The 22565-nt window shown below is 43.7% G+C and overlaps 1 protein-coding gene across 1 annotated transcript; it reads right to left on the bottom strand.

Annotated features, from left to right (window-relative positions):
- Window positions 1-858: 858 nt before the first annotated feature.
- On the bottom strand, window positions 859-22186 carry LOC124487052 (zeta-sarcoglycan). Its single transcript, XM_047049068.1, has 8 exons — window positions 21322-22186; window positions 11902-12096; window positions 9853-9954; window positions 6927-7014; window positions 5865-5987; window positions 5652-5724; window positions 3412-3535; window positions 859-3115 (listed from the first exon to the last, which is right to left on the bottom strand). The coding sequence occupies exons 1-8, from the start codon at window positions 21358-21360 to the stop codon at window positions 2915-2917; spliced, it is 945 nt and encodes a 314-aa protein (XP_046905024.1). The 5' UTR covers window positions 21361-22186; the 3' UTR covers window positions 859-2914.
- Between the last annotated feature and the right edge of the window lie 379 nt (window positions 22187-22565).

Raw genomic sequence — 22565 nt, 5'->3', positions numbered from 1 at the left:
CTTTCTTTCTCCAAACTTTAGCCTTTCCATCACTTTGGTAAAAGTGTCTTTGTCTTTGTCTCATCAGTCCATAAAACTTTGTCCCAGAATTTTTGAGGTTCATCTCTGTACTTTTTGGCAAATTCCAGCCTGGCCTTCCTATTCTTCTTGCTAATGAGTGGTTTGCATCTTCTGGTGTAGCCCTTGTACTTTTGTTCATGAAGTCTTCTGCGAACAGTAGATAGTGATACCTTCACTCCTGCCATCTGGAGGTTGTTGCTGATCTCACTAACAGTTGTTTTAGGGTCTTTCTTTACAGCTCTCACAATGTTTCTGTCATCAACTGCTGATGTTTTCCTTGGTCTACCTGTTCGACGTCTGTTACTTAGTACACCAGTAGTTTTCTTCTTCTTCAGGACATTCCAAATGGTTGTACTGGCTATGGCCAATGTTTCTGCAATGGCTCTGATTGATTTTCCATCTTCTCTAAGACTCACAATTGCTTGTTTTTCACCCAAAGACAGCGCTCCGGTTTTCATGTTGTTTTCACCTCTGAATACAGTCTGCATAGACAAAACCTATCTTACCCAATCTGAACCTGAGTGTAGACATTCAGTGGTATTTATTGATTGAATAATGTATGTAATAGGACACACCTGGGCAACAAAACACACCTGTCAGTCATATGTTCCAATACTTTTGCTCACGTGACAAATGGGTGGGTTCAAACAAAAAGGTGATATTTTCTAATTTGTGCATCAGATCCTGATGTAAATACCTGGAAATAAAAGCTGAAACGTTGATCTCTGGTTTCACATTCATCGTTTGATGTCAAGCCCAAATGTTTTCAGTCTACAGCAAAAATAAAGGAATTGGCCTCACTGTTCCAATACTTTTGGAGGGCACTGTAAATCCACAATAATGAATGGATTTAAATCAAAATGTCTTCTATAGAGTGAATGAGTGATAAAAGGATCGTTTATAATTTGTTTAGCAATAAATGAATACATAGCATCCCTTGTTACACATTTAGAGTTGACACTTTTTTGTAATACATTTTGCTGCAGCCATGACATAAAAATCTAAACTTTTAAGATGTGCTGTCTTGGGACAATGCCAAATTATTGAAAAGGTAAACATGGTTGTCTAAATTCACTTGCAAAAGGTGGATACAAAAACGTTTTAAAAAGCAACATTTGATCCAGTTTCTGCACAAAAACCTGTCAACCTTTCAAGCTTCTTGCTTGAAAAGCAGTGAAATCTCACATCAAACAGCATATCTTCCATACTAAAGACAAACTTCTAAAATCCTTCCTCCTTTAGTGGCTCAGTGTAACTCCGCTTTGGCAGGAGTCCAGTAATCCAATATCCTGACCCACTTCAATTTGTTACAAACACAGTAACACAAAATCCAATTAACAAAAGAGGAGAACAAATGCCACAGATATGACTGTTTGATTTAGTGGTATTTGCATAATTGTATTGATTCCCATATGTTTATCTGTGGTTTAATACAACAAGAGTTAATGACTGGTTCCTAGACCTGTTGACCCATCACTTAAACCATTTTATTTCTAATAAGATCCTTACCCTTTTATGCCCTTATCATTTTTACATGGCCTATTTTGTTCCCGACTGCTCCAAATTGAAACTGTCAGAATTCTCTGCACATCAGACCTTTGAGATCATAATAATAATACGCTGTCCATCACTGTGAAATATAAAAAATCCCAAAGCATATTGTGCAGGACGTGCGAAGCTAAAGCTAGCATATTAAAACTGTAGTATAAAGAAATCAGAACCATACAAAAACGGAACAAAAACAGTCAGACCACGGACATGGTTCATACCCTGTTCTCTCAGCTCTGTGGGAGGCGGTGGTGCCGGACACGGGTCAACCAGGAAGTGGAGCAGAAGTGACTCTGGTCGACCAAGTTGACGCACGGCTGCTTCTCTTAGATCTGCTGCTGGGGTTCATGGGCCATTGGATGGGATGGAGGAGCAAGATTGGGCAGGAGACCTAGTAATGGAGACAGTAATGGAGACAGTGAAAGGCCTGAGCAACCGTCAGGGTACTTTGCTGATGCTGGACATATAACTTTTCTCTTTAGAAGAAGTTGGTGTATTTGGCTATATGTATAACAGATGGCCAAGGCCTGGTCTGAGCTGGATGACCCTAAGTAACACACTATACATACACTGCAAAAAATGCAGTTTTATAAAATGAACCAGGGATCTTACCGTTATTTTAACAATCTTGTCAACTGTATGCAGGTTTCTAAAAAAGGTGGCTCGGTAAGTACGCTACTTGTATCATTTTATCAGTACCATTTCAAATGTCTTTATCAAAACAGTTTTGTTTCAAAGTACAGTATAGACATTTGGAATACAGTATAGAAAACATCAATTGAACATGGGAAATCCTAAACAGTAAGTAATAACATGAACAATGGGAATCAAGCATTCTCTTAAGACCCAACACTCAAAAAAATTGTAAATAACGAAAGAAAAAAATTGCAGAATTGTGCTCCCTCGACTGTTCTATGCAAGATGCAGACATCCCGACAAAGTCTACTCAGTGTTCCTTATTCCATAGAAAAGGCACCTGTGTCCCCCCCCCTTTTCAGGAACTAACTGATGCATAAGGTGTTCATCTCTGGAATCTGCAGTGCTGGAAAGTTCCGGACTGTTGGCGAGGGAGCAGCGGAGAGCACCCCAAGGCCTTCCGTGGTGGAAGAGACTGCATTTTGTGACAGGCGACAGTCACTGCTGCGCTCAGGCCTGCGTCATGGACAGACGTCAGGCCTAGAGTCAGACTTTACCGGAAGGTGCCTGTCTGTCCCTGGTGTCTGGTCAGATGACGAGGCAGACCCCCGGCAGGGAGACAGGTCCTCGAGCCAGGGCCGCGAGGTGTTCCGTCGGTGCCAGTAGCAGGTCAGCTCCAGAGGCAGATGTTGCTGACAGCCTGGCAGGTGGAGCTGCTCTCGGCGGGGGAGAGGTAGAGCTTGCCGCTGGGACAGACACACACCTCATACACCTTCTGTGTCCGGGGGGAGGAGGAGGAGGGGCCTGAGGAGGCAGCGTAGGTGCCGAGGGGCAGGGTCTCCAGTCGGATAGCGTCCGCGTCTAAAAAGATCTGATCGGGGGAAAATGGAATCAGTGGCGTTTGCGGCTCTCTGAAGGTGTAGGTGCTTTGCTTGAAGCCATGACACGCCTTCCAACAAATAAATTGGAAAGCTAATTCAATCTGTGTGAGTGGGGCACTGGGGCCGCATTGGGAATACGCGGAACACAATTACAAAAAATGAGACAGTGACAAGTCAGGCCAAGGCTAGAGGGTGAAACACTCGAGCAATAATAGACCTAATTATGATAATGCATTTTATGTTAATGGCGGGTCCCCCGGACGGGGAGGTTCCGCATGCTCCTCACCTCTCCCTCGGTGGACTGGAGGTGCAGGTCTTTCCGACACAGGGCCTTCAGCCCCCCCGTCCGGGCGCTGACCTCCACTCCCCTGGGGGCCTCCATGGTCAGGGTGCGCGTCGGGGACTCCAGCCTGACAACGTCAGCAACACACGCATGTAGCAGTGACCCATCTAGCATTAGGCACGCATCGACTGTTGTCCTACTTTGTGTTTTTTTTCCTAACTTGTGGAAGTAATCACAATGACGCGGACAACGAAAGTTGCTTTCAAGTCCTGTACTTAAAACTCAGAACTTTAGTTTGATTTAACACTTTACATTTCAAAACTCCCCAAAGACTTTGGAACGTTTTTTTCTTTGTCTCCATGTAATCTACTAAAAGTCATATCTACCTCATCTTTATTAATTTGTGTCACAGCTAATGAGAATTCATTGCCATGCAGGCTTTGATGGAATATCAAATCAGCTTAGCGTGAGGCATTGCGCAATATGTTAATATTTGTATTATTAGCTTAGTTCCTGTGTTTACTTTCAACACCTCGATAAGAGTCGACTCTGGAACAGCGTTAAGGTTCACGGTTGCGTACCTCCTCTTCATTATTCGAGCCTGGTACTGCTCGTGAGCACACGTGCTGTTGTGGCATCTGATTGTGACCTTCAGCAATACAGAGGCTAATGCAATTATACATTTTCCTACTGTGGAATATTTGTTTACACGCAGAGATAAGAGCGAGAGCCAATCAATGAGAAATGTGTTCTCATAACTCGTAACCGTTTCAAATTGATTCTATTCCACCCAAATGTTTTCAATGAATTTTAAATGGAGCGACTATAAACGCGTGGTTTGGAAATCTTTAAATCTCCAGAACCTTTGAATGTGACACATTTGGATAATGAAAAAGGCAAATGAATATCATCTGCATTCCAAAAGCCTGTTCGGCTTTAAAAATCGGCTTCTACACTTTCACAGAACTTACTGAGTTATGTACAGTAAAGTATTCTGTTTACCCTGTGCCACTTTGACGGCGGGCTACAAATTAGACCAAGATGCTAACGCACAGAAACATCAAGCCCCACACATTTTTCTATGACAGACCAAGATCACAGACGAATGGAAAGGGAAACACATTCTCTCAGCTGAAATAACAATACAGCAGAACTATTCTCTTGGCAATTTTTGGTCTGCAACGTATCCTTCCTTATTGGGGAAAACTCCAAGTACAGGTCCTTAAAAAAGTCCCTACGCAGAGCAGGGTTAATGAAACCTACAAGGTGACATCAGGTGTAGAAGGAACAAGTCAAAGTGTATGGTACACTGGGTGTCGTTATGAAGTAAATCCTGGCAGATGTCGCTTGGAAAGGCTAAACAGCAGGTGTGTTGTGTTTCACTGTGACAAGGATAGGTAGAGCTTCCCCCTCTCCCCCCCCTTCTCTCTCTCTCTCTCTCTCTCTCGCTCTCACATCTGAGATTTTTGGCACAAGCATCACCCACTGCTATCCAAATGTTACCTGCCAGCCCTTGTGTGCAAACCTGCGGGGTGCAAAAATGCTTCCAAAAGTAGAAACACATTTGCAGCAGATGATTTTTTTTGTCTTTCTTTTCAATATAGAATAGAAAATGACACATTGTTGAATAGAAGTGCTACCTTGGATTTGTCGATCAGCTAATTATGGTTCCTGATCAATGCAACATTTCGAACATCAACTTCTGTTGAATCGATGTGAAACGTCATGTCAATTCAGAATGCCCCTCTTTTACATTCAGTCTTCCTGATATTGACTACACTGCAGATGGTCACCCCTAAAGCTTGTGGGAGCTGTGTAAGTGTGTGTGTGTGTGTGTGTGTACGCAAATGTGTTCGCTCTGGGGCAACTTCATTAGCATTCAACTCACCACAGAGTGATTAGCTGCCAGAACAGTGTTTGTCTGCCAACTGTAATTCGAGCCCTCCACACAAGACCACAGAGGTGGGACCGCAACCACACTCGTTATGGCTGGTTGATGGATGCCCCACAACCACTGCCTGGGGTCATGTGTGCAGCTGGAGAGCAGGAACTGGAGTATGCATACTCTACAGGGCCCTCTGGCCCTGGGGCTGAGTAAATTGAACTTGAGAGGGGTTTTATGAAAGGGGGAGATACTTGGGTGGATTCGTGAGTGGGCATGTTGCAGAGGATGACGGCGATAATAGCGTTTTGTACTGTACAATTTCCACAGCTAGGTCCAAATGTTACTGAGCATTGCTTACTTCAGGTCTTGTGAGGCGACCGCCTGGATGAGCGGCGTTTCTACCGAGTGACCAAACACAGCTCCCTCTGCACCTAGCCACAAAAACCAACAACACATTACAACAACAACAACAACCACACCTACATCCTTCCTCACCGTTAAGCATTTTGGCTCAGATTTCGTTCCATATTAAGCTAATTAGAGAACAAAAACAAAAAGCGTCTATATTTACCGGTAACGGTGAGTTTGTCCGTTCCTATGCTGACCTGCTCCTCAGTGGCTGAGAACAGAAGTCTCTCTGAATTTGAGCTCCGTACCTCCAGCCTCTGGCACTGGACCTCCACAGCCTCAGCATCTTGAAGGGGGTCAGGCAGTTCAATTGGGAGTGGAGTTAACAAGAGAAAATGGTATCAAGGCTGGGGAGTTGCAGGATTGGAACTGAAATTGATTCTATTCCATTTCAATCAATGGGAAATGGGCAACTTTCAAGCACAATCCAATCAAATGCCAAATGTTGACAGTTATTAACAGCAGATGAATACAGCAGGTGTTAGGACCTTCCCACAACTATATACTGTTTTCTCTTTAGCTTCATATGTGTAATAATCTCCAAATAAATCGATAGTCACTGCATTTGCATCTGTGAGTTGGGAGAAGCTGGCACACTGGATGTCAATTATTCCCGCCAAGTTTCACCTCATTTAATCGATGATTTCCCAAATGCTGTTTCTACCTAATCAGACACCAATTTCCCGGAGAAGGTCGAGCGCAACGGGTGATGTCATATCAAAGGCCTTGTTGAATTACCATCAATCTTAAACTTATACTGGGTAGAATCAATAGCTGTTCGAGATAATAAGTAGGTCATTTGCTTTCCAATGGTCATTAATCATGTAAATTGCTTAGGTAATTTGGTCTGACTGATGGTTAAACTTGACGATAATAAGAAGAATCCATTGCCCTTTCCATAAGTGACTCAAAGGTTAATGTCTGCAAAACTTCCCAGTGTTTCCTCAAGCGGAAGGAGACAATTGGCAATGAGAAAAAAGATAAATTGTTGCTCTAAACTTGATTAGAGTCATTAAAGAGAGAAGATCGATCAGGCAATTTACAGTTTCAGCCACTTTGTCTTAAAACAACAAATGGTCAGAATGGGTAGTAAATAGTAAAGTATCAAGATACATATAAAATATTTTAGTTTAATTAAGCCAATCAAATTAGTAGGGTGCTCATTCATCATTTAATTAGTATGAGGCCAAAAACAAAACAGTCTAGCCAATAGATGGTATCTCACCCACTGTTAGCTGCCCGGTGAGTTGGCCTTGGCTGTTCCGGGCGTTAAGTGTTACATTGCTCTCGGCCCGCAAGACCAATGGGCTGTCCTGGGGAAAACATGAGAGGAACGAGGATGCCAGAGGAGAAGAACAGACCGGAAGAAAAAAGACAGGGAATAACAAGAGTTAACACTTAATTTTTTCTTAATGAATCAAGACTTTCAGCTGTAACGGCTTGCCATTATTACTCTGTAACTCGGAACTATGGTTAAGAAAAAATACAACTTTGCTACAGTGATTGCCTGTTCAATAACCCATTCAGCATATTGCATATATCGCCTTTCTTCAACCTCAGACCAATCTTCTCCAGCAGAATGAAAATGAACCCTTAGAGTGGAAGATTGCAATTGAGTGGGAAAACTTCTGAGATGGTTTTCATCGAGAGCCTGCCGGATATGACATGCTCATCGCGAGCGCAGGTTCTGAAGGACCTACGGAGGGGGAGGAAGGGGGCTCATCAAGGTGGGATTTCCCAAATCCTGACTGAAGTATCACTTAAGAGAAAAGGGTGTACAGGCATTAACAGGTATCCTCTGGGGGTGAACCTCAATGCGGCTCTCTTGAACGCTCCTTTGGAAGGGGATGAAAGCGATATTAGTCATTGCGGGGAAGGTCGGCCCCGAGAGGAGAGAGCAAACGCGCATAAATGGAGCCTGTTGATGTTGTAGCTACAGTGAGGCTGTCCGACTGACAAATTACCATGGCGGAGCCAAAACAGCGGGTGCTGCCCTGCATACTATGAGCAGCATCAGGGCCAGAGGTAAGAGGCACATAGGACTACTTCTGAAAAAGACAGTCCAAGCGTGGAAACGTTGTGTGATGTTTCAGGGTCTTGGGACTCGGCGGGTGGGTGGGTGATGAGATGGAGGTGGAAGCCTCACTTCGTGCTAGCCCTCTTGGCTTCAAGTCAATAAACAATGAAATCGACCTGAGGGGATTCGGGTTTGCTTCACACTCTGCTCACCCCAACCTCGTTGTGTTTCGTACATTTCTAAGTGTTTCAGCGATTTTCTTCACCACGATTTGCCCCTGTTTTTGTGTGTGTGTTTGTTTACCATGGCACTAATTGCTGTAATACAGTTGGAACTGTACAGTTCTGGTCCTTGATTATCTGCCACATTTGCCATATGCAGATTTGTGTCAAATTGGAACAAATATCTACTTAATGAATGCATGTGGCTGTAAAAATGTTACGGTAATTAATAGTGTAAAATTCATTCTAATTTCATTCCTAATTGTCTGTGTTCATGCCTGTTAGTATCCACCCCAGAGCGGGATAGGCTTCACTCCAATGAATCACACCTGCTCTGACCTATTTATAGAATGACTGGATCCCGTGGAGACAACAGCCAGCAGTTTTGAATGGCAGAGATTTGATTAACTTCCCCCTGCAGCTTAATATCAGTGTCATTAATATTACACTATTCAATTCACACCCGAGATCGTGTTTAGGGCTTTCATCTTGAGCCCACACAGTCGCCATGTGCATTTCCACAAAGACGTTTGAGATCCGCAGATTAAACAGATTGAATATCTTTGGATCGTTCAATATACAGTACAATAGTTCTTCTAACAGCTTATTTCCAGGGCTAACTCATTTCCTATCACATCAGGGCTCTATTACAAAATGAGCAAAGTTAAACAAGACATCTACATAGAGTTCTCCACACCAAAGGCTGTACCTCCACCATAGCTCTCTGTAATAGCTTATTGATCAGTGGTGCAAGTCAGACTGAAAAAGCGCTACATCCACAGTAGTATGACTAAACTCCCTGCAACTCAGAGGATAACCATAATCCTTCTCTCCCCCCCTGCTCAGTGCTTGACACATTTCCTCAGGTGAGAAATATTGAACAACCCTTTCAGAGATTCCCTCCCGCGAAAATCTCTGGCGAGAGGAGATAAGGGTGTCCTTGCATTGCTCGTCCGTAAACAACACTGTAAAAATGTCTCGGGGTGGTACTGCGCCAGTGTGGGGGGGGCCAAGTCAAAAAGCGAGCCAAACTCTTCAGCATCTCCAGTGCAACGTGCCTGTGTTCAATGAGATTCCGGAACGTTCAATATGCACTGACAAGTAAATCAATGGCAACACTGAACAGGCAGTACGAAGAAGGCCATCAAAGAGCCTACTGCACATCAAAGTCAATCGTCTACCTATTTTATCCAGTTTCTCAACCAATCCAGTGTACCAAATCAATCCGAAGTCTTGTCCTCACCCATATCGACAGCACTCCAAAAGCATATCTCCCAGGTCCTGAAATTACTTTCCTCGACCATACCAAATCCCTGCAAAGGGAACAATCAACAGAACGCCTATGAAGTTAGGCGGGAGAAAAAAAAAAAAAGAGAGCATTTGTGCTGGAGCTTCTCTTTAAGTTAATCTACAGAACATCAAAGGGTTGCGGGGTTGAAGGCAGGCGGGAGGGAGGGATGGGGCAGTGGGGGGGCTTTATCGCGTGGGCTTGATTGGAAATCCAGCGGGTTTCCTTTGTAATCGCCTGTAATCTCCAGTAGGGCTGGATGTGGCCTGGGAGAGGCAGAGGAGGATGTTATTACCTATTACCCATCTCCTGCTGATGGGGGAGCCTGATACAGACACAGGAGGACAGGAAATGAGGGGGGAGAGTAGACCGTCACGGCTGGAGACAGACAACGGGACAGTCCTCGTCTGTGTTCCCACGTCTGATGGGCGTCGAACATCCACGGAAAGGCTCTTCGCCTTCAGATCAAGCCACATGTCATGGACTTTCTTCCCGAAACTTTCAAAAAGGTTTGACGAGTCCGTCAGTATACTTCGATCTGTGGGTCTTAGGCTGGTTTTGACTCGGGGGAATTGGCCAATCCAGTTGTGCCTCGCTGTCCTCCAGAACGGTCGCTCTTTCTTACCTTTCTCGACTGGATCTCGTTGACGTAGAGGGGCAGGAGGAACTCGGATATCCCCTCCAGACGGATGCCATCTCTGCTCACCTGGAGGTCTCCCATTCCATTCTATGACACAAACAGACAAAACGAGGGAAAGTGCCGGTCAAAAAAGCCTCAGGTAAACCAGGTGCTTGACTGGGTACATAATGTTGAGCCTAATATGAACCCAAAACCTAACCAGAAAATACATACCATGGCAGCGTACTGATTCAATCACATTTTAGTTCCCCAAAAACATCCTTGTGGTTTTATTCATTGTCGCTTGGAGCTTGCTAATGGTCGGCCATGGCCTGGGTTAGCCCCCCTACCTTGAGGCTGTGCATGCCAGGCACCAAGGACACTGAGTGACAGGACAGAGGTAGGCTGTCACACGGCGCTGACAGAGACACACGCTGTGAACACAGGCAGGGTGATGATGTGTCGCTAAGCCTTTCAAGCCGCACTAACGTGGCAACCCTCCGGATTTATGACCGAGCGGCGATGAAGGTTACACAGACGTCTTTCTGTGATTCTGTCCATCCTGTTCTAGGAAATGTAAGGGTTTGATGTTTGTTGCAGTGTGTGTGATGAGTATATAATATATATATTTTTTTAAGTTTTATAAGTTTTTTTTATTTGAAGTCCACCTAACGAGTATTTATAAATGTATTTTCTGTCGATAATACATTAAGTTGCTTTGTTCCAAATCAATACAACATCTGTTCAGTCAACGATGGACCAATTTATCATTTAAAAGATGAGAACCGTTCTAGTCCGAACAGACACGACCTGCATTCCAAATCTAGGTTTTTTTTCCTCCCTATCAACTGAGGTGAACAAATGTTGGAAACAAACAGGAGGGGAAAAAGCCCAGGTTGGCATAGAGTTTTCTATTGAGCCAGCGAAGTCTTGAGAGATGGGAAGCGGAGGAGTACATTTTCTGGAGCGACACCAACACCGCTGATAAGGTCTTTACCGGCGACAGAGATTGATGGGAGGCTGGGGAGGGGGGAGGCGATAAAGATAGCCTGGGGATGCATCCCTCTCCCTGGATGCAGTCGTCAGGAGTTTGTTGACAAAATGGTTGATGGGGTGCATTGTCCCTGAGAATGTCACGCAAGCCCAAATCTCCTTGTTGGGTTTACGTTCACGATCGACACCCCGCAACTTTAAGCCCCACGTCTTTTTTGGGTTGTTTTATTTTATTCATGAAGTGGAAAAGTGTGCCACAGTGGTTTAGCTAATTGCATGTTAAACTCTCAACGGTTTTGTCTAAGACTCAAGTTTTTCATACAGTATTTCAAAATCTACAGCTGACCTACATTGCACACTCTTTCAAAAATAGCATTTGTGGATGATCCATTTCTCATTCACATAAAAGTCATGAAAATTTCACTTATTGCATCCCTCCAACCTACTTCAGTCTTAAAAGGGTGTGGCGAATGTTCGTTACGTTAGACATTTTATGCATTTAACATTTATTACTATAAAGTAATACTATATTATATTTATTTTATCCAAATTCCCAAATAAATACTGCATACAGAAAGTCAGAAGTGGATTGTTCAACAGTATTTCAGAGGTCAAAGTACATCCCCAAAGCCATCTAACCATCATTACAAGATAGATTCATAGATTCATTCAATAATGGACCAGTGTAGCTCAATAATTCCCTTAGCAAGACCTCAATGCATGCTACCAAATCGATAGAGGCTTATTGGTTAAATCATGCTAGTCTGTTGTTCGTGGAGAATAGGCTATCCCAAAAAAATGATACTCCACTTTAATCAGACTTAGTTGTAGGTCATAGGTGTCATGGCTGGATAAGATGAGTGAAAGGTGAAAAAGAGATTATCTTGCTGCCCACAGACCTTTAATATGTGTATATATTTTTGTTTGACCACGTTTAGTGGAGCCATCTATCCAGACCCTCATGCGGAAACCCGCCAGAAATAGAAGAGTCTTTGGGACCTGGACTATTCCTGAGGTAACACCACGCATCCTGGTCCGGTACGAAAGACACCCTGTACTCACCACTGTGAAATTCATGACCTTTATTATCCACACGGTGAGAGCCAGGTTGACTATCATTATGACCAGCAGCAGCAGCAGGAAGAAGTAGAGGCATCGCTTCCTCCAGCCGTACAGGCCCACGGGGTAGACGGCGACGCAGCCCGGCCGCTGGAGGTGGATGGACTGGGAGGCCAGGATGTACTGTTCCTGGGTCATCTGGAATGGAACCACACATGGACGTGCTGCTTACACACAGCCAAATGTCTGAGGTGAAGGTATAGAACTGGCATGGCATTATATCAAAACCGTGAACACTGCATACAGGTCACAAAAATAATCATATTTTAACATACTGCCAGCCTATGTTTTGGTAAGCCTATATTTCGATCGATATGCTGTCATTTGCTTCAAAGAAGGCCGGTATCATTCTGCACTCATCCTTTCATCTTCTGTCCAGTCAGGTGAAAATCTTCCCGTTATTGCACTTCTTATCATAGGTTCATTGTTTATCTTATAAATTATGAATGTGTTGCCGTGTTTGAAAAATATATTTTGTAAACAGTACTGGGAGAGCATTAGACTAAAAGCAACAAAGACCTCAGACGTTCACAGCCCACATGAAAACAACAAACTTGCTTTTCTGCCACTCTGTCACTTAAAAACCCCAAAATATAAAAGACTCTGAAACCATCCCCAGACTGAAGGCACGGTGTTATCCTAGCCTGAAAAGACCATGCATAGTAATTGACAGGAGGTAGCAGGGGTGACAACGCCACACTTCTGAGTCGGCTACAGTAGCCGTATTCGGCTCTCAAATTGAACTGCCGCTACAGTAATCCATCAAGCTCTAGGCCTCGCCGACAAGGTTATCTGGGTGACTTGATTTTATTAACAGCGAGCAGCACATCTGAGCCTCTATCTCGAAAAGGTGTCTTACCCTGCCAATGCATTGAAATGATGATCATCTACCGCAATTCACCGTTGACATGTTAGTGATCTGTCATGGTAATGATGGATGGTCTACAAGGGTACGAGACCCTGGAATGGCACTATAGACGCAGAGGCCAAACACTTGAATGTTATACAACATGCTTCAATAGTCTTTCTTCATCAGTGAATGAAAATCAAATGGGATAATCATCTTTCAACAAAAGCTACAGTAACCTGCGCCACAGAACAAGTCTGTCTGTGTACCTTCTCTTGACATTTCTGAATGTCATACTCCTGAACAAACAACCTTTTACATGTCTAAAGGTCGTTTGTATGGGATTTAATAACCAGGTGTCCCGGCTTTGTTGTATTCTAATCAAATGTTGACATTTTCAAACCGGATTCTTGTGTCCACAAAGAATGTGAATGACAACTTCCTGTGTGCCACTGGCTCTTTTTTTTGTTGTCTCCACCCACCCCGCCCCCCCAACACACACACACACACACTAAAAGTCATTCGTATTCTACTGTGTGAGATTATCAATCTTTAAAACAGGAAATCTAAAATGAAATCAAATATTTGACACAATTTTTTGTTCAATTCTATAGTTCTTCAACAGGGCAAAATAAATGAAAGGTGTAGACTATCATTTCATTAGCAAAACAAGAATTTGCCTATTGTCGTGGCGAGCTGATTATTGGGTGGCAGTGTATTAAGGATCGATGGAGTCACCTTTAACCTAAGTTAGGAGAAGGCCTGTTTGAGCAGGATGGAATGTAAGTGCAGACATTAGGTCTGCCATGGAAGGCAGGAGGGGGGCAGAGAGTGTGAGGCTAGGCTGTTAGTTACAGAGGGAGTTCTTCTGTGTGTGCGTATCTTGGTTTGTGGAACATTGCTGATAGCTTAGTTTGGACCAAGAAGAGACAAGGGAGCAGGGGTTGCTATGGATGCTGAGTGTTTCCAGCTGGTCTCAGTAGAAACTTAGGAGCTACTAGCTCCCAAGGGTGGGAGCGGGATGCGAGCATGTCAGAGTGACTTCAAGTGAGGAGGGGGCTGAGTAAGGAAAGGAAGGTCTGAGCGAGAACAACATGGTTGAGGTCCGAGGAGAGTGGAGATCTTGGGGAACATGCTACTTCAGGACACTATGTGAAAGGTGAAGGGTAGCCCCTAAGCCAAGGCAAGGCTGCGTGCGCAGTAAGGGATGGGTGACTTCATCTTCCAGAAGGTTCCATATTGCACGATCTTATCTCTTGGGACAAGGGGTGTGCGCTAAATATTCTGCCTATATTACCAGGTGTTGGGGAGAATTGGGGGCTTTTTTTGTTCTGTACCGGTGTGTTTGTATTCAACTATCTGCCTGAATAAAAGACCATCAAGCCACCTTTCGGACTTGAGAACTGGACTCAGAGACTTGACTCCATTTTTGATCCACTCCTACCTAAAGAACTTCTGAGCTTTCCACGTCACTATATAAACTCATTTTAAGGCATCAAATAACATGCATTTGTCAGACACATATCCTTTGATTACAAGAACTGCCTGAAGTCTCTGATCCAGTCATTAACAATGGGCATCTTCCACGGCGATGTTCTTCCTGGCCTCCGCATAGCCACTATTCCAGCTTGTTTCTGGGGCTTTTTTTACCTTCTGTTCCCTCCACAGTATGTTCAAGTCACACTCAATTAGATTCAGAGTTATTGGGTGACTGACTTTAGGCCAATTAGAATTGACCAATTTCTGACTGTGAGGAACTCGTTGGCTTCTCTGGCAATATGTTTGGGCTCATTGTCTTGCTGCTGTGAAATGGGTTTCGAGGTGTTCTGTTCTACCTGAGGAGATACAATATTTTTGCACGCTTCACAATTCATCCTGCTGCTGCCAGCAGTCAAATCATCAATGAAGATAAGTGTGTCCGTATCTGCAGCCGTGCATGCCTGGCCAATAACATTTCCTCCATGTCTGACTAAGCTTAGTACATCCTGGAGATTCTTTCATCTTCCATTATCCGTTTTTTCTTCATTACAATTGATCATCTACGAGTGGCATGCTCTGTCCATCGGGCTGTTTTCCATTCCTATATTTTTGCCAATGAACCTGGACATGTCCAATGCTTTTAAAATATCCCTGATTAAATTCAGTTAATCTTTAAGCCACCTCAATTAGCACTTACTGATGTGAGACATACAGAGACTGATGTTACACCACAACCGCAGCATCCATAGGAAAATGCCAGAACACAGCTAGAATCACGGCCAGACCACTCCACAGCTCTCTAATGAATGCAACGGCACAAGCCCAATACACCTGCCTAATGAAAATAGCTGTGGAGCCAATTTAACAAATACTTGTAGTCCAATTAAAAGGGGGCAGGTGGCATACAAAATGTTCTGTAGTTTCTAAATGGTTAACATGAAAATACCCTTAAATGAAAGCAAACTGTCTTTATTAAACCTCTTGTGACCAAAATGTGTCAAGGTCTAAGTGCTTTCAGTGCTCACTGGAGTTCTATGTAAGCTGCTTCACAAGGGAAGACATTCATTCTGTGAAGCATGTTGCCAAAGTCAGGATTTCATCAGATTGTCCTCCAATCTTCACTGAACGACTTTCACGAGCATGTTCTTGACATAGGAAATTCAAGGAACTATCTAACCAATTAAAAATACCTGTTTTCTACAATGTAGTCAATCCTGATGGCAATCCTATTGAAAACACCTGCTTTCTGGCAAAGCCTAGGAGAGGTCCATTAGATTTCTGTGCCCGTATAGCTTTGAGGGGGTGGGGGGCATTACCCATTGTATTTGGAACGTCTGAGCACTGATCAAAGATCAGGAGGGGCAGGTGACCATCAAGTTTGGTCGTTGGGGGCGTGCGTCGGCAGCCGCTGTTCTCCAGTGATCTGAGCTGGCTTCCTGACGGGGTGCAACTCACAACCACTGGCTCCAAGGCCAAGAGCACAACACATCTCTGAGGAGGAACTGAACACTGTGCTGCCCCCCCCCCTCCCTCCACCACCCCCTTCCCCTCCCAGTTCTGGTATGGCTGATAAATGAGCCTCGAGTCAGGTGGAATTCCTCCTACAATGAGTGAATAGAATGATTTACAATGTGCAGTAAGCAGAGGGACTCTCCTTGGGATCTCCTGTCACACTACATGTCCCACTGTTGCTGACGATGGGCTCAGCGAACAGGGCAGCTGTTTGCGTCTTTCCCGCTTTCCTCAAGTCTGTCTCTGCAGAGACCGCCTGTGCCAGATGTGGAGAGCGAGTGTAGGCTGCAGCCTTCTCTGCAGAGACCGCCTGTGCCGGATGTGGAGAGCGAGTGTAGGCTGCAGCCTTCTCTGCAGAGACCGCCTGTGGCGACCCAGTCGACGGGCCCACGACACTTCTTCGGTTACCGTGGCATTTCAGGATCCCTGAGCTCCGAGAGCATCCTCTTGAAATGAGCCCAACTAGCCAGCCATGGAGGGACGCCTTCAGACTCAACTTAGCTTTTCCAACTCTCGCATAATTTGGGTCTCAAAAAGCTTGGTAGTATTACAGTATCAACATCCCAACTTTCTTACAAACAATTATCTGTGGGTTGGTGCTGTGTGGGTGCAAAAAACTACTTTGACATCTTGCCAATACTGTGATTTCTATACATATCAAATTCAATCTCAGCCCAATTGTCACAAGCATTATCAAATCGAGACTTATGGAACTAATTGTTGACACAGTTGTCTTAATGGATTTAAGACAATGGACTCATTCCGACTTATTTGCACCGCTTTAATTGGGTAATTTGAAACCATGACATTACTTCAGTGTCCCTAAACTGACACAGAATAACTAAAGTAGCAAGACATACAATGTGCAACGATAGCCTGTAATTGAGTTAAATGAATCCATTATACTCAGTCACATTGTGTGAGAGGTTCAATGTGTGTTCTTAGAGCGCTAATCTACCCAGTCAGACCAAGAACTAGAGCCCAAAATAGACAAGAGTAGTTCTCTAAGAATTCCCTGAGATCTGCCCTGAAAGGTGCTGAATAAAACTCCTTGTGTAGCACTTTTAAGATCACTTCTGAGACCTGCAGATCTCTATCATAAACCTGGCTTTGAAATCCCATTCTGCAGTCTTGCAGTAGGAATACTTGGATACCAAGAGGCTGTGATGTGAGCTCAATGCATGTTTCTCTGCACATGACTAACACACGTTAGACTTACAAGGTCAACAAGCATAGTGCACTTAGAGGTTGTCTGATAGGCAATCACGGGCCCATTGCACAATTCCATCTATGCTCACTACAGTTTCATCCACTTGACAATTCTTGGTCCCTGCTCAGAATGACAGTTTGGTCACATCTCACAGTAATGACAGATGTCTCACAAATGGAATGTGTGACTTTGCAGTGAATACAAATGACCCCTTATCGCTGACCCAGAAATGTCACAGCGTCCAATTAGACCACTGATACAGTTCATGGAGAGGAGCGATATGAGAGATGGGTGCAAAGAAGCTCTCACGGTCATTTCAATCTCATCCAAGGGATTCAACGATCAGATTTGTTTTGCCACTGAGAGCACCAGTGCTACAAGGTCCCTACATGCACTGTAGATGATAGTCCACGAAACACAAAACGTAGAGGCTATAGATGCTGTGTTGAAACTCAGGATGGGCGACGTAGAAAAGGGTGGATCTACACGGATCAAAGCACAACTCCCAATAAAGAGTCTGGCTCTGAATACTAACTGAAATGTTCACTAAGCTAAGTCACGGCTCCAAGCAGGATAAAACACTTTCGCGAAAACGGAATTACTAATGAGGCACTCAAGGGTATGCAAACACTCTATATACAGACAGTACCCCTCTCATTCTTCTCTAAGTTCTCTCTTTAGCCTACAGTCGTGCCAGAGCAGGCCAACTCAAGTCTATTTTCAACCCTCTGTTGCCAGGGGAAACTATAGCACTTCAGCCCTTCTAATTTCTATGGCAACCTACTGTTCCCACACCACTGGTGGATCCTGTGATTTCTTTTTAGAGTTTTTAATGCATACATTACCCTCGCTGAGTCACGTCTCCTAAAGCTCGGCCGTTCGCACGGCAAATGAAACAGGAGCGCAGCGGCGTGCCGTGGCGGTGCTTTGTCAATCTGTCATTACCGCGGGCAGGAGCCGGTGCGCGCACTTTAAAAACCAGACCCAAGTATTAAAGAAAACGGCTAAATAAGTCAACAGTTGTGTGCCGCATCTCGAGTGGCCGTTGCGAAGTCAGTGCTATTTCGGTAGCAGGGCTTGAGTCATAAGCTGACTTTCAAGCAGACAATGTTTGACGTGTAACCCTATGCCGAAGAGTGGATCATTGTGCGGGCGTTGCTCTCCAATGTTAGCAGATAGCCCAGATCGAAGGGTTTCTGTGAATCATCTTTCCAGTTCTATCAAGCAGAAGAACTGTGATCAGAGTGTGCCGAGTGCATTTGCATGCAGAACAATTATCCTTTGAGTCTGAAAGCCTCTCCAATTCCAGATGGGGCTTTTTGAGGTTGAAATACGAGGTTTGCTTATGCAGGCAAAAATGATTCTAATCCAAATAGCACAACTCGTCTCAGAATAATTGATTCAATTATAAAAAAACAGCCCAATTCACCCAACAGAGCATTCAATACCCTCAGTTAGGCTATGGAAGATTTACCACCTGCCAGTCAGGTCTTGATTACTTTAAAACGTGAGACCTCTTCAACCGACAGTAGTCCAGGCCTACTTCTACTCTGCCAACATTTGTGTGTTGTGTGATAGCATATGTGTGTGTGGATAGGACGGGACCAAACATCTCTCATTCGTCTATTGATAAAGTCATTGTTTGCAGAGATAAGACCATGTAGGTCTGATACCAGGCGGTTGTCCCCCGAGCACGGAGCCCCGTATACGTTGCAGGCGGAGGCGATAGCAATTACCCAGCGGCCCTTCCCTTCGCCAGTGCAGCTCGTCTTCACCAATTAGCGCCGAGTGATAGTCTACATGCTGTTTTGATCAAACGACACAGCTCTGCAGAGGCAACAAAACGCCGCCGAGAAGCCGTCTAATGAAGGAAAATGAGACGTTATTAATGCCTGATGATGTTAATCAGCGGCATCGCGTTGCGTTCCCTCACTCCGCTGTGCCACGGGTGTCCCACAAGGCTCGCCTCAGCCGGAGGTAAGAAAACATTTGAGAAGCACTAATGACTACACGCTCTCAGCTCCAATTCGGTCTTCCCTCTCTGAGTGCGCTTGCTTCACAGATCCTTTTCACTGCAGCAGCCATGGAGTGGGGGACCGAACTGAAGGCACGAAAAAGACTGCTCTTGACTTTCGGGGACGGGGACTGAGTGCACATCCTTATCTTCCAATTACCTTTATAAAAAGAGGCAAACCTCTCATCGCTAAGGACACAGTGAGCACCGAAACATTCATGTCAAGAAAGTGATGGGTGGGTTCTGGCAAATGTCACGGAATTCACTGCACTTTCTAAAAGCTCACTTAAACAGGGAGAGGAGTAGACGCTCGTTTTGATGCAAATCTGCAAAATGTGTGACGGGCATGTGCAATTAAAAGGTTATGAAGCACAAGGTTCTTAAATAATGCAGTGGACTACAAAGATATAGTCGTTTATGCTATTCCCAGATACTGATGAATCACTCAAAAAGCTGACTTACATTTTGCTCTTGGTGCAACAACTAAGTAGTGCCTAATCTGAAGACAATTTGGGGCTTTCTGGAGTGACAAAAAAAGGTGTCTATTGGTGCTTTGTATTTCAGTTCTTTTGTTCTGTGCCCTTTCCTCAGAACTTCTGCTAGTCTTTTACAGGACAGACAATAGATAACCTGAATGGGACTGGAGGAGATAAAGGCTTTGATAAGGTTGCAGCTAGATAAGGTCACTGTCTGAGCATGCTAGCCCCCCCCCCCCCCCCAAAAAAAAAAATATGTGAAAAAGTTTTGGAGATCCCCTAAAAGAATGACTAAAGTTAGTCAACGTTTTTTTTACCATTCTCATACAAAGGACCCAACGGTACACTTGCAACTAAGTCAGCTGCACTCCATTAGGATAAGCTTAAATCAGTAAAATTAGTTACTTTGGTTAATGAACCTCGCAGCAGGCTATTCGTCAACACGTTTGGTCGCTTGCTGTTGATTATGAGGTTGGATCTCCATTTGTTTACCTCTCACGCTTTTACATTTGACTCGACAAATTGCTCATTGACGTAAACAGGCACTCTCCTAGAAAAAGTCCTGTAATGCAGGAGTGCACTGGCTTTCCTCGCTAATCCCCTACTAATTCTCCCTGAGCTCACAAATCCATTTTGGACAACACCCCTGGGGTACATTTGCATTCATCACATGGATACACAGGGGAAGTGTCAAAGTGACCATTCAGAGATGTTACTGTCAACATGCAAAATGAGATTCATGATCTTTACTGTAGCCTACACACAAAATGTTACCACCATTTAAAACAAACTACTGTATAGCCTTACAGTACATCCAAACATTTACTGAAACAAACTAACAAACATAAAACACAATATTTAGGGGGAAAAACGATTTGGAGGGACTCAATGCCAAACATGTCGGGTTGCATCGCTAAAGACACTAGGCTGGTTGAGGGTTACAGTGCACAAATAGCCTGTTAGGGCCTGTTCCAGTGTATCCTCACCAGTTCTCTGTTTTCACTGCTCCACATAGCTACCATTGAAGGAAGATGCTGACAGTAGCTTAAGGTCTTTGCCTCCCTCTTTCAAGACCAGAATATTAATGAGCATGCAGACAGAATATGCACATAGTGGATACATGCTTTAGTCTTATAACAAAAACTCATTAGAGATCATAGAGATCATTTTTATTGTGATAATGTAAGTGGTATTGGTAGCATTTAATAATAAAAAATAAACACCTTTTATTCCTGAATTGTTCTCTGAACCATATTGTTAGTGAAAAGTAAAATACATTTAAAAATAATGATAATATTGTCAATGAAACGGATAGTCATACTTTCCTGTCTTCTCAAGATAAGTTGAACCACCTTTAGTGTGGAATAGGTTACCTGTTGGCAATTTATTTCTTCCCTTGGTGTGGTCCCTGATGGGGGTTAACTCAGTACAGTTAACTGTACACATATAAGAATGAACGGACAGCAGATGCATAGCCCCCCTTTACCGTCCCTAGATAAATGAAACAAGTTCCACTCAAGGATCATTATTCATTGATAATACCTTAACATGCTTTGAAATGCAGTGAAGAGTAAAAGGGGTTACTAATAGCTCATCTCTCTTCAACACTTATCTATGTAGCTTACATGATTGGTCACAAATGTTCATACAATTGAATGGTCATACGAGCTCATGAATGGTCACATGCACCGTTCAGACCCTTCACCCTGTTTGAAATACATTTCTCAAGTCCAAAGCCGTCCAACGTAAACTAGATTAGGCTATACAACACTTGCTGTAGGCTACAATTTAGCAAATTGATATAAAAAACCTAAATCGGTCTCACCTTTAGGGCCTCGATATCCAATGTCGTTGACTGATCCATGTTGGGTTTCCTTGTTTTTTACAATATTATGCCCATTTCAGAGTTCTGAAAAACTTGGACAAGACTGCATAGGCGGACCGCCGCACCGAAATCGAGACAGTTACATACCCATCTCATTATTGCGGAAAAATTATACGCTTTCATCTTCCTGTTATATTAATTTCCACTCTTTTATCAATAAAATATTCAGACGACGGCACATCACAGCGGCTGGTCTAGTGCAAGATTGTGGGGTCATTGAGCAAAATGTTGCACAGGTGTATCCAGCGTGTCCATTGATTACGCTTTTTTTGAGCAATAGAATCATTAAAGTCCCACAAAATACATGAAAAAAATATCGATTTTGAAAAACACAACTTTGGACTGCACTGCATCGTAGAATTTTGAGAAAGCAATCCTCGTGTGTCTAGAGCTCTTTCATCGTTTGGAGATTGTAGTTGAGTGTAAGATTGTAGGAGACGGCGCCTGACGGCACACACAAAAAATCCATCCCTGTCGCTCACACTAAGCATTGACGAGTGATATAGTTTCTCATAAAGTTTATGATTAAATTTCAAAGGGTTCGTCGAACAGACAACCTCGACTTACCAAACTCCTTAAGTCGTCGACTACTGACGCTATGGGTATATATTAGTGGTAATCGCATCGGCGTGCGCAGCGAAATGTCTTTCAAACCAGAAAAAGACGCCAGCAAATTGCAGACCTGAAATTGCCAGGTTTAGAATTTCGTAAAAATGTTTGGGGCCGTATTGTAAAACAACTGAAAACATATTTTACAGTATTTGTTATTCTAAAATATTTTGATGGCCTACTAATAAACAAAGCAAAAACGTAAAGCCTTTTTTGTAAGCTTGGGCTACGTTACTGCTGCTTTCTGTGAGAAGTCCACAACATAGCTATACCTTGTTTATGTATTTTTGAGGCTAACCTATTTGTCTACATCCATTGGTCTGGATATCCATTGGTGACTTAAACATTGAACATTCACTTCAAAGGTTATGATATTAAAGAAGCTAATTTCTGAAAAAGATATTGACGCTGTAGGCCTACTTTAATTTATTTGAATAATTTGTTACTGCTGCTTTTGCACACTTGAAAGCCGACGGTGCCGTCTATCGGAGAATTAGGACACTGCATTTCGACGAACATGGACATGCTACTCTAAAAGGTGTACACACGTCATGAATGTAGTTTTTATCCTAGAA

This window comes from Hypomesus transpacificus, chromosome 25, assembly GCF_021917145.1.
Source record: "Hypomesus transpacificus isolate Combined female chromosome 25, fHypTra1, whole genome shotgun sequence".
NCBI classification, from domain to species: domain Eukaryota; kingdom Metazoa; phylum Chordata; class Actinopteri; order Osmeriformes; family Osmeridae; genus Hypomesus; species Hypomesus transpacificus.
Note: the sequence above shows the minus strand (reverse complement) of the source record. Positions and strands in the feature narration are given on the sequence as shown.

What these genes read in the sequence shown, in the direction of transcription:
- LOC124487052 (XM_047049068.1), bottom strand. Translation starts at nt 21,360, where the DNA reads ATGGATCAGTCAACGACATTGGATATCGAGGCCCTAAAG. An exon ending in ACGAGATCCAGTCGAGAAAG is followed by an intron (nt 7,015 to 9,852) that starts GTAAGAAAGAGC and finishes TGTTTTCCCCAG; the next exon opens with GACAGCCCATTGGTCTTGCG. An exon ending in GGACAAACTCACCGTTACCG is followed by an intron (nt 5,725 to 5,864) that starts GTAAATATAGAC and finishes TTTTGTGGCTAG; the next exon opens with GTGCAGAGGGAGCTGTGTTT.